General features: G+C 40.6%; 1 protein-coding gene across 6 annotated transcripts in view; it reads left to right on the forward strand.

Annotated features, from left to right (window-relative positions):
* Positions 1–15,106, forward strand: part of LOC146318291 (uncharacterized) — a 151,629-nt gene that overhangs the window by 74,671 nt on the left and 61,852 nt on the right. For 5 of the 6 annotated variants that reach the window (XM_084732181.1, XM_084732184.1, XM_084732186.1 and 2 more), the window contains one exon: positions 427–1,800. The exons of the other annotated variant lie outside the window; for it this stretch is intronic. In XM_084732181.1, the coding sequence (XP_084588307.1) occupies positions 427–1,800 (1,374 nt within the window). The remainder of the gene's footprint in view (positions 1–426; positions 1,801–15,106) is intronic. 6 annotated transcript variants of the gene reach the window in all.

Consider the following 15,106-nt stretch of genomic DNA (forward strand, 5'->3'; position numbering starts at 1 on the left):
TAGTACCAAGTATCTTAGTCTTGACTGGAGTCCTAACCCTAACATATTCAACATGCCATAGAACTACATGCAGAATCATTAAAACTTGGATCCATGAGTTTGTATGACTCTGTCTTGGAAGGAATAACTAATTCTGCAAAAGCTGATCCTTACAAAACTTTGCATTACAAACCAGCAATCCACCTACAGTTCTTGGTAATTTTACAAGCTCCCCCTTCAAAATATCACTTCAGCTGGTATGGACCTTACACTTTTGATGAGACCAGTCATTGCATTCATTTACTGCCATGAAACAGTAAACCATTTTGACATGAAGTAGTGAAAACCACCTCTGGTAACCACAATCTGATGGCTTTTTGGCAGGTGATTCTCTGACAGAGTATGTGATTGGTTCCTCCTCTTATAAAACCCTCCCCCCCTCGGCAGCTCCCAACCTCTCTCCCAGTGGCTCAATGGATGACAGCACTTCCTCCAACTCCGAACCCCTCAGCCCTGAGAGAGTGGGGCCGGGGGGAGAGGCTGGCAAGCAACAGCAGAGACGGAAGAAGAAGAAGAGGAAGGGCCACGATGAGGTCTACGACTTCTTGGATAGCCAGGAGAATAACATTGGCCAGTCAGACAAGCATGGGATGCTGGATAAAGGGGGACGGGAGGCGGAGGAAGACGAGGACGAGGATGAGAACTGGGAGTGGGAGATCAGAGAGAGTGGAGGAGGGGGTAGAGTGAAAGGCAAGAAGACTAAGAGCCGAGCAAGACTTCCAGAGGAGTGGGGAGCGCCCCAACAACCCGTGTCTCCCATACCGGCTGCAGTCGCTCCTACCGGAGCTACAACTACCGACTCTGGTCCCTCTGACTCCAAAGCTCCAAACTTCAGCCCCAGCCCTGTTTTGCCCTCTGCCCCTGCACAAATACCCACAAGTTTCACCAACCGTTCCCATGCTAGCCTTGTAACAGATTCATCTCCACGCTCCTACGAGCCAATGTGTGTAGACGATTTCCCTACATCTGCTAAAGATGGCCAAAAAGCAAATGAAGAGAAAGTTTCAACCAGCAAACTCGATCCTACCAGTAGCTCAGTGGCCAGTGCTGCCAGCAAGAGTAGTGTAGCTGGAGATGTTAGCGGTAGCCTAGCATTGATGACAGGGGACAATCTGAGCCCAGTCTCCCAGACCTTCTCTTTCCTGGATTCAGTCCTCCAGACCCCTCCAGGCTCCACTCCTGACTCACAGACCACCACCCCTATCACCAACACCCCTTCCCTTGCTAATGCTGCCCTAACGAAGTCCAACCCGACAGAACCTGTGATCCCTGCCTCACAAGCCAGTCCTGCTTTCAACACCCCCAAGAGCACTCCAGACCTACCCCCTACCTCTGCTTTGTCCACCAACCCATCACCTATAGCTGCCACAACCACCACCCCTCCAGCATTCACAGTCGCATCCTCCCTCAACGTCGATGCCAAGCCTTTTGTCCCCTCAGCTACACTCATATCCTCCACAGCTACACCCAGTACGACCGCAGCCACTCCTGTTGTTAGCACAGCAGCAGCAGCATCCACAGGAACCACTGCTACTGCGCCCATTACCACCCCAGCTACGACCCTTAGCTCCTCAGCCTCTCCCCCTAAGAATGAAGCCACTCCCACATCACAACCAGACACTCCCCCCAAAAGTGTAGCCACACCCATTAGCCAAGCAGCAGCCACACCCCCTCCCTCCATCACCCCCGCAGCCCCTCCCTCTCTCCCTGCACACTCAGAGCACCAGGAGTCCTCGTCGTCACAGCTCCCCCCACTGGAAGGTTGGTGAACTACAGGGAAGATTATGAATAACATGGGGCTAAATTGAACAAAATGATTGTAGGCTAAGACAGCAGGAAGTAGCTACTGTTTGTCTTCCTGTATGCATGGCTTTTTGTCTGTCGATTGAGCACCAGGCCTGCTTGGTGCTTGATCTTTTCCTCTATGTATTTGTGATAACCAGGGCCCGACAGATATATATCATACAGCTTATGTTTGAATCTGATTTTTAGATAGTCATATACACATATATGATCTTAATTACCATTGAAAAATCCCTAAGACAAATGGTTTTATTTCAGAAATTTATCAGAGAAACATTTGTGTTCAGATATGCCACTCTTCCCAACTGTTGGCATGAGTATGGGAGACAAATGTACTGTGCTGGTCGGGCCCTATATTAACAAAACTGCAAGGGTGAAGTGATAAGTTGTCTGATTTGATTTCCCTCTGCCTGCTTCTGTGTATCTGTTACCATGATCATAACAATTTTATTAGTTGACCTGCTGCTGATAGCTCCACTATCTATGCTTGCTCGACTGTCTGCTGTTTCATCTGATTGTCAGCTGCCTGTCTAACCTCCCACTATCTCCTCTCTGTCTAAACATAACCTGGGTCCTTGCATCGCAGAGCTAGTTTGCTAATGCCTTTTAGCGTGTAATGTATTAACTCCACTGAGCCAAATTAGTATCGCAGTGGAGAAGCTGACAATAGACAGGGCTATAGCTAAGAAAATATGGTCAGAATTAGTTTACCAGTAATGTGAAACATGGTTTAGGATGATAGGGCACACCATGTAATTATCTATTTTTCTTGGTTCATTGTGTCTATATTTTGTGTCTGTTTCAGCTGTTTATAATGTCTTTGAACACATTTTGAGACAGAACATTGTAAGAGACTGTAGAACATTCAAATTTAGGGCAGCAAATCTGACACATCTGGCTCAAATTGGAGTAAGCAATTTTTTTTCAAACTCAGCTGTCCAAAACACTGAAGCTGTCAGAACTATACAGTACATTGCTATTTTTTTTTCTTAACTCAAGGTCACCATACTAGATATGTTTCCCTGACAATATATGACCACCTGACAAGGACCAAGTCATATGATGACTTTTGACCCCTTCTATGTCCCCCCCTCATTAATAGATAGCTAGCTAGTTACATTTGACAGCCACTGTTAGCAAAAGGCAAGATAACTAGCCAGACAAACAGTATGAACTGTTAACTAGCTTGTTAGCTAGGGTTTTGCTACCTTTTACAGGTCCCTCAGCAACATCTTTTTACCATATTCATATTTTTGTTTTCTCTTCAACATAGACAAGACTAGCACATCAAATATTTAAATAGAGGAAACAGTAAAGGATAGTTGATCAAGGTTGAGAGCTTCAGAGAGCAAAAAGGGGTGGGATTTAGGTATGATCAATTGAACCATCTCCACAAATAACTTGATACATGGCCGCAAGATGTGGCTGAAAACTCTGAAAGAGGACTTTGAGTCTTATGATAGATTGCATGATTTTATTTGTCAAACAGCTGCACTCAGTGTCCATTTATTTAGGTACACTTGTATGATTTCTGCCATAAATTCTACTTTATCTATCTGAATATAATGCAGTGGCGTACCATCACTACGTATGGCTTGACAAATCTGCAGGACAGTGGTACTGGATTGCACTAGATTGTACAGGTGTACCTAATAATTAAGTCACTGAGTGGATTTTCAAGGTCAAGAATAAAAAGCTCAAAGAGTTACAGATTCTAAAATGAGATGAATTGATTTGTAACCACTTGGAACCTTGTGCAATGCAAAGATCCAGTGAAGTTTAAAAGTTTGAAAAATCAATTTTTGTTCCTGTTCCAATCCTAGTCCAGGGTAGAATCTGCCTGTCTGGTATGTTGTCCTAAATAATAAATAAAGCCACCTTCAAATGCCAGGGCTTCCCCCAGTTCCCAGCAGACTCTTGACATTGTACAAGTCTAAAAAAGTTATGCACTGTACATGGCATAATTTTGACAGACATAGCTGACCACCCCCATGAGTTTAACAACCAGCTGCCCTTTTGGCCTGCCTGACCTCTTGTACACTGGGGAAAACCCTGACATGACCTCAGTCTAATGCTCCTTCCTCCTGATAATGCTGGGTTTCAATCCTGAAGACTTTGTCTCTGGCTACATCCCACAGTCTGCTGAATGAAGCTTTATTTTCCAGTGTGATTCTCTCTATGCTCCTCCTCCACTACTAAAATCTGACCCAGTACTTGGCACTGTTTGTGGAATGTTTGTTAACTGCTCTTGATCCATTAACTGAATCAGATTTTGTAGCTCTAGTTTCCAAATTCTGATACCAGAGTCCTTTCTGTTAGTAAAACAGTGATTCATTCACACTGGTCTTCTAGCCGTACTAGTACAAATCTCTAAAGTGTCTTGTAACATTCAGAAATTTTACCAGAAGTTGTGAAGCACATTCATGATTTACATTTTGTAATAGAAGCTCCAACGCTGAGACATTGTTAGGGTTGATGTTTGAGAACTGTGCTTAATGCAGTGAAGCTAATTCTAAATTGACTGAATATCTCTTTTTGTCTCTCCCCCTTCCCTTTTTTTCTTGTTTCATAATGCCACCATCACATGACCTTGGACAACAGGTAAGAAAAGTTTATTTTTTTCAAGTGTGTAAAATTACTTCATTCTCAAATTGAACTCTGTGGGGTATGTTGGACAGCCCTGACCACACTGTGACGGTGTGGTAAATAATAATTTCATTTATTTGCATATTCCTGGGTGGTTTTAACAAATATAGCAGTGACAAATTTGCGTATAGAGAATAGAGTGTCATCAGCATAGTGTAATATAAATCATCATATTATCTTCTTTTGGTTCAAACTTCATCCCACCTGTAAAGCTCATCTCTAATCTGTCTCAGTTAAACAAAATCTGCTTTCATTAGAAATGTACATCAGGGTCGAGGTAACTTGGAACTGAAGGTGTACCAATGTGGGGTGTCATTTTCTCTTTTCATCATAATAAAACCCTGTTCCTGAATGTCATGTTGCTCATGATTATCACATCTGTTGTGTAACAAGTAGCTAGCCAGCTATAGTTTGTCAGTGCAGCAACATAGCAGAAGTACAAAACTTTGTTTTGATCTGCTTCCCTTTGCCCTGTTAAAGTCACTGCATTATTCTGCTAATGTAAACTCAACACTTTCTGCAATCCTTTTCAAATTAAAAGCCATCTAGCGTTTCAGTGGACAGAAACCCTTCATTTCTTAGCAATGCTGTTATAATGAAATATTTGTAGACACACTGTTGTGGGGAACTCACTGATATATAACTCCACTCTGAAGCCACTTTTACACTGTACAAAAACCCACAAACACCCACCATCTGGCTTTTCTTCACAATAAAAGTCCCCCATTCTTTTATTATCTAAAAGCTTTTATTGTGAAGTAGCAAAAAACAGGAAATGTTTTTTTTTTTTTATCAGCAGTAACTTAACACAAGTCCTATCCAGCTGAAAGTGACTATGAAATAAAGAAGATAACTGAAAGTACAAACAGTGATGCAGGGGACAAGCTAAACGTCAAACCACAGAGATTCAGTCACAAGCTACAGAACTACTGAGAACTGACCACACAGAGACTTTTAAAAACCTGTCTTTTCTGCTCACTGCACAGGTGAAGTTGTTTACGGGCGATGGGAAAAGAGGCAATTGTCTATTTTTAATTCAGCTGCATGAGCTACTTCTGACACCTAGTGGTAAAATTCAGTATTACCAGTCTTGTCTGGTATTTGGCTTAATATCAAACTGTCCTAAAATACTGCTACAGCAGCTGCTATAACAAAACAAATAACACAAAAAACGTGCAATGTAAATACTAAATCACATTTGCCTTTATTATCAGTCAGTGACAGTGAAGGTATGTTGTTCCTGTTGCTTTCCACCCAGTGAAAACCACAAATGAATGAAATTATGAATGAACTGAGTCCTTGCCAGTATGTTACTGAGCTGTTTCTCCCTTGACATGCCCTCCAGTGTCTACTAGATGGCATTACTTGGAAGATAATGATGTTATATTTCACACCACATGAATCGTTGTGGGACTATTGTGAGTTTAGGGATGTATGAGGCATTGCATACTCGAGAAATGAGCACTATGTTCTAATGGCAAATGCACCTTTAACTGCCACAAAGAGGATTCTGTCTCATCCATCTCAATACAGAGAAATCACTTTGAATTTTTAGAGGAATTCTTCAGTCATTTCCAAGCTTTAAGTCCTTGTGTTTGTTGAGAGGCCGTCTCTGCTGCAGAGTGTAGCACCATCCAGCCTGTCTGCTTTGCTTATTCAGTCGGTACTAAGTTGTCCCAGGGTGAATATGTTGCTCTGTGGCTGCTCCTCCCTCAGTGCGGGACCTGACTAAGATCTGGTGCTGCAGTCACCAAAACTTCACAGGGTTTGAAAAATGGAGGCTATTAAGATGAAAGAGCAAACAGTACAGCATGTTATTTTTCAAACAGAGCTACTGGTCCAGTACAAATTGAGCTTTTAATATTTATTAGTCTATAAAGTTGTGATCACTAAGTTTGTGGTTCTTTCTGATGCTTATAACCTTTTAAACTTGCTGCTCATGACTGCACTGCACCTCCCAGAAATCTCAAGAATGCCTTTTTGAAAATTGTTTTCTGTTGGTGGCGCTCTTTTCCTTCATCTGGTCAACCATGGCAACTATCAGTGTTGATGATATTTACCCTGTTCTTCGGTTCATTGCAAATATACGACAAACATTAAACACATCATTCCATTTTGCTATGAAAGTGTGATTCCGTAGAAGATATGTGGCACCTCCCAGAGAAACACTAGTTCTTCACTTGTGATTTTTAATATTATTTCATTTAAAAAATCTTTGTCCAAGCTTTGCAACCATACATCTGCATCTGTAGTAGATTCTGATCTGTTGCTTTAATAACAAAACCCACATAATCACTCCTGCACACTGATGACGGCCATTCACTAAAATATTGTATGATATCCACCACCTGTGAGTGACAAAACCCTCATATCAGAACAGATGTTCTTTCAGTAGATAACAAAATCCAGCATGAAATGGTGGAGGTATTATAATCTCTGACTGCCTCAGGGTTGTACTGTTGCATATGATGTTCATAAACTGTAGCTCCACTGAGTCTTTTTCTGTCGAAAGTAGAAAAAGCAGATCAGGGTTGTAGCCAAGATTTTACAAATGTCAAGGTCCTAAGTTCCCCAAACACAATTTTATTGCCTTAAAAATAAGACAAGTTACCAACAGAGATGCACGATACTGGATATTTTCCAGCTCATTTTGGTCCACTGACCATATTTTTTCCATCTAATTACAGAGAAAACCAAGTCTGTCTTGTGGTGGAATTTATGTATCATTATGTCTGCTCTTATTGTGAAAGCCCACTGATGCAGACATAAGATACAAAAAAAAAATGTACACATTCACTGGACAAAACTGTTGCTGACAGGTTGTTGTTTTTTTTTTTTGCTGGTGCCTGTTTCTCTCTGTTCGTCACTAATTCATCTTAATGATCACGATGATGGCTCTTAAGATGGTCAGTTAAATTTGCAGTGTTGAAGGAAAATGATTTGGTTCCTCCTCGCATGACCGACATTGAGAAATTGTGAAAAACCATCTAACTCCCCAGTTCAGTCTTAAACTGGTCTCAGTCTTTTCACATCAACTATTTTCTAACATTTCTAACGTTTTTTTCCATTACACAGACTATAAAGTTTGTCTGTCACATCAAAATGTTCACTTCCGGTTGATATGATATTTCATTTTAAAGTCTATCAGCTGAGACTGATGACATGTGGATGTTGTCGTGCATCCCATTTCAAAAATGCCATTATTATTTGGACTTTTTCCATATTCAAGAAGACACATTTAGAGATATATAGAAGATAAGGGACAAATGGCACCTTATCCACAAGAAATACTGAATCCCTCATCCTTAAGACAGTATAATACCCTCCTTGTTATTTCTTATAGAGTGTATCCCTAAATTCCCAGAAAAATACACGACCTCTGTGTCGTCACTGGCAGTGAATGAATAAGTTGTCATTTCAAATTCACATTACTTTTAATTATATGAGTCTGTATTGAGATGTCCTATTGAGATGACACAAACTTGTATTCACTTATTCTTGAGAACTGGGACAAAACTTTTATTTTCACAGGGATTTGAGTTTTACTTTTCAATTATGCTGGAAAATGTATTTAAAAAGACCAAACTCTTGGCTGTTAAACCTCCTGGTGATTATATTTTTATTAAATGTATATGTCAATGAGTTCACGTCTTATGGAGTTGAAAAAATGTTACATTTTTTTCATTTCACAGCATAGTTGTTGTGAGCAGCCATTTTATTTTTTGTCTCAGAGTGTCTCAGAGTTCTCTTAATGTTAATCAAAATACAAATCTTAGCTTTGATTTAGAAGGACTAAAGAGTTGACATGTTATGGAGACACATCTGATAACAATATTATTTAATGAATTTGTCAAAAATAAATAAATAAATAAATAAATAGAAAGTTTACCTGTGCTTAAGAAGTATTCACGCCTTTGTTTAAACCAGGAAGCCAGGAGTTGACAGAAATCTGGGGCAACATTTTCATTTAAAAAAATCAATTTTAAAACAAAAGATAAGAAGAAATTTTTTGTACCTTGTTATCAGCAGGTATTGTTAGTTTTAGATTTTGAAGGCTTTTAAGACATTTTTAAATGTTTGAGGTTGTGAATTCTTGTCTGTGACAAGGCTGTTTTTCTGACACAGAGCAAGTTTAGAAATTTAAAAGATTAAAGCAAACTAAAACATTTCATAAATTCCATATATTTCATATATATATAAATCCTTAAAGAATACATTTTCACCAAAAAAAATGGAATTAAAATGTTGTTTTATTATGTTTTTTTTAAGTATTGTTGGCAGGACATGATTTGTCTCAGATCTCAAGAATGGGTGTGATTCTTTTTCAGAGTGCAGGTGACTAGAATCTGTGATTAAACACTCAGCCATAACAGAGTGTTAAAGTTCTGTACCTGAATCATATAATTATCATATTTTGTCACTTCGTAGCAAACATTTACTTGTTATTCACTTGTAAGATTTGGCCTAAACAGTGCAGGTAGAGTGATTTTGTTGTGTGGTGAGCCTGCGACTCAGTGAACGGACTCTAACAGAGTTATTGACAGCTGACTGCGTCTTTAGTAGACATCTGCTGTATCACTCTATTATTCTATCTGTGTCTGTTTCTCTCTTCTGTCTTTATCATGTCTGTCTCTATTTATAAAGACGTGTTCTGCCTCCACTTCTTCTCTCAAATACAATATTGATGACGGGGACTATTTCGCCCTTACATAAGGCGAGGACACCCTCACCTTTTACCATGCAGGGTGTGTGTGTGTGTGTGTGTGTGTGTGTGTGTGTGTGTGTGTGTGTGTGTGTGTGTGTGTGTGTGTGTGTGTGCATGCGTCCGTGTGTGTGTGTGCGTCTGTGCGCTCTTGTATTTTTTATATCCCTTGTGGGGGATTTAACCTGACTGCGCAACAACCAATGGGGACCTCCTGTCATTCTGGGGACAAAATTGAGTTCCCCACAGCCAGACTGATTTTTGAGGATTTAGACTTGGTTTTAGGGCTAGGGTTAGAATTAGGTCAAGGTTAGTGTAAGGGTAATGCTGGAAATATGCTTGCTTTTAAGTACGTGTTCGCACCACTATGCATCCCTATGCTTCATGGCTGCCTCGTGTATCCTGCATCCATTTGGAGCGATGGTTGTGCACGTCCTCAGAAATTAACACTACGCAAACGCAAACGCATGGTTAAACAGCAAGTATATCTATATAGGGTGAGACATTCAGTTGTGATGGACATGGGTAGGATAAGGGGCTACATTTACTTAAATTTAGTAGTGCCTTTAACTTCACTTATTCTCTTTTAATTCTACCTTCTTAAAGTGAGTTGTCAGTACTTTTGACCCTCATACTTGTGTCATTCTAGAATATTTACTTGTTTTTTATGAGTAAGTTGGAGGCAGTCATGCACAACCTGACAGTTATATTCTTTAACTTTCCCCAAGGCAATCAATTTGCTATTTTTTCAAGGTTAACTTCTTAGAATTTTCAGTGAATGCAATGCATTATGTTAGTGCAGTGGGGATAATGATCCAAATGTGTGTGTGTGTGTGTGTGTTTGTGTGCAGTCTCTCTCAGAACATCATCATTCAGCCACATAAACTGTGTGTGTGTGAGAAATAGAGAAAGCCCTCTTGTAGGCAAAGCAAAGCTGTAACCACCTTTTGCCAGTGAGTTAAATTTGCAATCTAAACACACAGACACACACAAACACACGATGCAGTGACCTGCTTTTGTCCTTGAGAGCGAGCCAGTGAGATGGAATCCGAGCGAATATTATAAATTAAGATAATCACTGGAGACCCACGTGTGTGTTGTGGTTGGCAGTGTAACATTGCAGATAGGTCATCATGTTGCAGTGTGGGAAGCGTCAGAGGGTTGTTGCGTCTCAGCGCTGCTCGTTGGCTCCATCAGGTGTCTGCTGGGAGGACTGCAGCTCTGAACACAAACTCCTACAACTGGAGCTCAGCGGACACAAATGGCCACTGGTAGCAAAGACATAATGGTGCAGCGTTTAACAGACTGACTCCTGGCCAAGGCATAAATAAATATATAAAATCCTATAATGTCATATAGTGTAATATAATACTTTTGGAGTTTGTTCCTATGAGGAAAAGGTAGCTATAGTACATTTGTAGGGTAGTACATCTATGTATTTGATTTGTTGATCAAAAAACCTAAATGTTAGTGACTCAACAATCAACTCTTAATGTTTTTTTTTTTTTTTTCTGTCTTATATCTTTGCAAACCAACAATCTTTGGCTGTAAGACTCATTTTCAGACAAAGCAAACAAAATGAAGACGTTACTTTTGGCTCTGGTAAATTGTGAATGCCATTTTTCATAATTTTCTGGCATGTTGCAGACTAATAAATTGACTGATAAATCCACCAGGCTGGTATTAGCTTATAACAGATATATTATGGTATCAGGTCCTTCCTAATATGGTCCTTCAGCATAAAATGGTGACTGTGCACAAAAGAAATTAAGCTGATCAGTCCAGGAGTATGCAAGATTAGCGCCAGATAAGATGCAGGGCTCGTGGTCACACACACGCTAAGGCACACACAGAAACGATCGCATGATCCTCTAGCGGAGATAATAAATCTTTTTGTTATTTTGTGTGATTTGTTCCCTTAAGGTGCAAGCATGATATGTAGGACATGGCAGATTTCTGACCGGTCAGATTAATAGGTCTATAGGATAATCCATCAGTGTCAGGGCGTGGTGGATTAATGAAATCATATCTTACAGTCTCTTTCTCATGGGTGAGCCCAAAACCAGCACTGCAAACTGCAGAATCTCATTTAGGTCACTTTATTGATCAGCTTGACATCTGTATCTGTCCTCTTTGGCCCCATTTACACCTTCCATTAACATGTGTCTTGGATGATCTGATCACAAGTCGATAGCTGCAAGTATGTCAGTTCACACCTGCTATTAGAAAGTACCATGAGTGACCACTTGTGACAAGATCTCACTTCACTGTTCCATGTGCAAATAAACACGTAGCGACTAGGGCTGCACAGTTGATCAAATTTTTATCAAAATCACAGTCAAATCACAGGAGGTGCAACATTTGTTAGTTAAAATGAAGCAGAGATGTTTCGTCCTACACATCAGAGTTGACAGGCTTTAGAAAACATCTTCATTTTGTATAGATTCTTGTAAAAAAAAAAAAAATCACACCAAAGTCATTTTGATTTGTTTGTCAGTCAAAATAAAAACAATGATGTAAAAAGTAACATTAACTCTAATACCACAAATCATATCGCAATTGCAATATCAGTTAAAATACTCATAATTATATATTTTCTCAAAATGGTTCAGCCCTGGTAGCGACACCATTTCCATTTGCAAACCTGTATTGTGTTGTTTTTAACCGGCAGCCCAACAGTAGTAGACAAAATGCTGAGACAATGGGACACAAAGTTTTTACACAAAGAAAGATATAAATTCATGTATACCATTTGCTGAATTAAGGTCCAAATAAATAAAAGAATGGCCGACTAAGGGATCACATCCAAACTGCTCAGCTCTGTTTACCCCAGCAGAAAATATGTGTTGTTGTTTTGTTTTTTGTTTTTTGAGGAATTCAACAGTTGAGGTCACTGAAGAGTGTAAACAATACAAAAAATCTCACATGGAAAAAAAACTGCAGTGACAGTTATCAGTGTTCACCATTGTGAGTGTCGTCAATGATGTTCAAAAAAGATATAAAAGTAGGGTACAAGGCACAAAGAAAGGCAAAGGAAAATGACTGATGATGTCTTCGCTGCTGTATATTTCCAGTGGGTTACTACAGTCTCCAAAAACTCTCTCCCTTCTCATTGTTCTCTCCATAACATTGTTAGCAAACCACAAATTATGAGCCATGTTTCCCTCTTTTTTGTTGTTCAGTGCTACTGATCAGTTGGTGGGACTGATTGTTACCATGGTAACATGGGTCTTAAGCCTGACTTAGCCTTGAGGTAAGGTGTCTAATTTAATCTTGTGAAATGGTCTAACTTTCAATAGACTAATCTGTGAGCAAAATTAAGACTAGTCTAACACTGCAGACTAGTCTAAAATATCTTTGTGAAACCGGCCCTCACAGCGTACACACTGCTCTAAGAATGTGGTCACATGTGGCCCAGACCACCTCCAGATGTGGTCTGAGTGATCAGATCTCAATGTGTCCTCAGTGCATCTTGGGCGCAGCCACACCTGTACTTAAAGCTGTCCACTTAATGTGGAGACCACCCAGGTCACATGCTAATACCAGGTGTAACCATGGCCTTTGTTATCTTTTACTTACTTACTATTCCTGTCAGGTCAGTCTGTCTACTTGACTGCATATTTGTATTTTCACTCCTTCCTGTCTGTTGCCAGAGTCCCTGAAACTTCTTCCTGTTTCCTCCTGCTGTCCTGCCAAACCTGACTCATTGACACATAACATCTATTACTATATCGAGGCTGCCAGTCTTCTCTTTTTGATTATGTTTGATTATGTTGCTCCTATTATTGATGTCTTCTTGATTTGAGCTGAATTTAAGCCAGCACATTTCCTGTGATAATTTTTCAAATCTAATATCTCTAATTAAATCCTGATTTTGGGGACTTTTAAACCAGCTTTAGAACACAGAGACAGACAGAGCAGATTAAAGTAGGAAGTGGGCTAGTGGAGAGTTTTTGGAAATTATTTTTTCTACTTGCCCTCCTTTTCTTGCTCCTCTCACCCGAATCTCTATCTTTATCTCTACTAATACTCTTCTGTCTGGCCAACTCTTTTCCTCTCTGTATTTACTTCCGCCCTGTTTTGTCCCCTTTCCTCTCTTCTTCTATCATTTGTTGCCACTCATCATCTCTCATCTACATATATTCCCAGATTCCTCTGTCTCGCTTCCTCTGTCTTCCTCAGCACCCCTCATCTCCCTGCTTCTGCACTCTTAGAAATCAAGGTTCTAGAAGGGTTCTCTCTAAAAGGCTGAGGTTCTACCCAGAACCATTTGTGTCTGAAGATAAGGGTTTGTCAGAGGTTCTTTGTATGACTAAGAGTTCCATGAAGAACCCCTTTAATCCATAGAACCACTTTTGTCAGAAAGACTTATTAAAATCCTTGAAGAACTCTTTCTTAAAGGGTTCAAGAGTTCTTTGTACCATAATATAAAAACATTCTCTGTAGAACCCTCTGTAGTGTATAATAAATAAAAACCCTCAGAATATAAAAAGGTCCTCAGTAAACCCCCATGAGTGGGTTCTAAATAAAACCATTGAAATATTGAAAAAAAAAAAAATAGTTGAAACCCCTGGTTGACCTCTGGATAAAACCCTTGAAATGTATAACAGGTTCTCAATAGAATCCTTGAGTGTGTTCTAAATAAAACCCTCCAAACAAAAAAGGCTCTGGGTAGAACTCCCTTGGTGGGTTCTAGATAAAACCTTTCGAACAAAAAGGGTTCTCAGTAGAACCCTTATAATGAGGTCAGAAAAAACCCTTGGAATATAGAGAGATTCTCGATATTCTAAGTGTCTTCCAGATAAAATCCTTGGAACAAAAGGGTTCTACATAAAACCCTTGGAAGATAAAAGTGTCCTAGATAGGACCCCCTAAGTGGGTTCTTGTTCTCATCCTTAGAATATAAGACAACTTCTCAGTAGAAACCCATAAGTAGGTTCTTGTTAGCACCGTTAGATGGTGGAAAGGTTCTGGATAGAACCTCACAAGGGATGAGACCTTTCACAGATTGTTCTAGGTGTAAGTCTCTAGGTCTCAATGTGGGATTCTGTTTAGAACTCTCTGAAGGGATTACAAGTGGAGCCTTTGTAAAGGGTTCTACTAGGAACCAAAAAGGCTTTCCTATGGGGACAAGCCCAAGAGCCCTTTATGGTTCTAGTTAGCACGTTCATTTCTAAGAGTGTCCCTCTCTCTGCCTTTGCCCCCCCACCTCCCCTCCACCCTCCATCTCTTTGCCCTTTCTGTCTCCTCCATCCACGTCACGTCTTCCCCTCTCCTGCCCAGACTCCCCGTGTCGCTGCGGCACCGTAATAATCACTGCATTGGCGATTGAGAAGGGGGTGGGAGGTGGGGGGGTGGCGAGGGGGCTGTGGGGTGTTGGTGGGGAGTTGGGGTGGGGGTGTTGTCAGGGAGACATGGGAGGCGGTTGCCGTGGAAACAAAGAGACTCTGCGAGTGAAGGATGGAGGGATAGAGAAGGGGCGGACTGGGTGTGACAGTCAGTGAGGTCGGAGAGTAAAAATAGAAACACTCTGACAAGATCCTCCTCCCTCCTTCTCTCCTTCCTCCCTCCCCCACACCTCCACCACCAACACCACCCCCACCCCACCCCCACCCTTCTATCCCTCTCTCTCTGCCCAGCACCATGGGCAGCCAGCTGTAGCATCCTCCTCTCTCTGTTTCCTCCGTCTCCAGCTGATGTTCAACAATCTGTGACCTTCAGAAGGTGGACTAACAGTGACCTCTGTGATTTTTGCCTGCGCAGAAAAGCCGCAAGAGTATCAGATTTAATTTGAGCCGTCAGCTGCTTTTTCTAAATATATGACCTGTTATTTTGTTCTCCTGCTCTTTGAATGCTGTTTGTATACCTTACATTCCTCTGAGTGTCTCTGTGGTCAAGCTTGTTAGTTGCCAAAGT

The sequence above is a fragment of the Lutjanus erythropterus genome, chromosome 12 (genome assembly GCF_056507025.1).
Source record: "Lutjanus erythropterus isolate fLutEry1 chromosome 12, fLutEry1.hap2, whole genome shotgun sequence".
NCBI classification, from domain to species: domain Eukaryota; kingdom Metazoa; phylum Chordata; class Actinopteri; order Lutjaniformes; family Lutjanidae; genus Lutjanus; species Lutjanus erythropterus.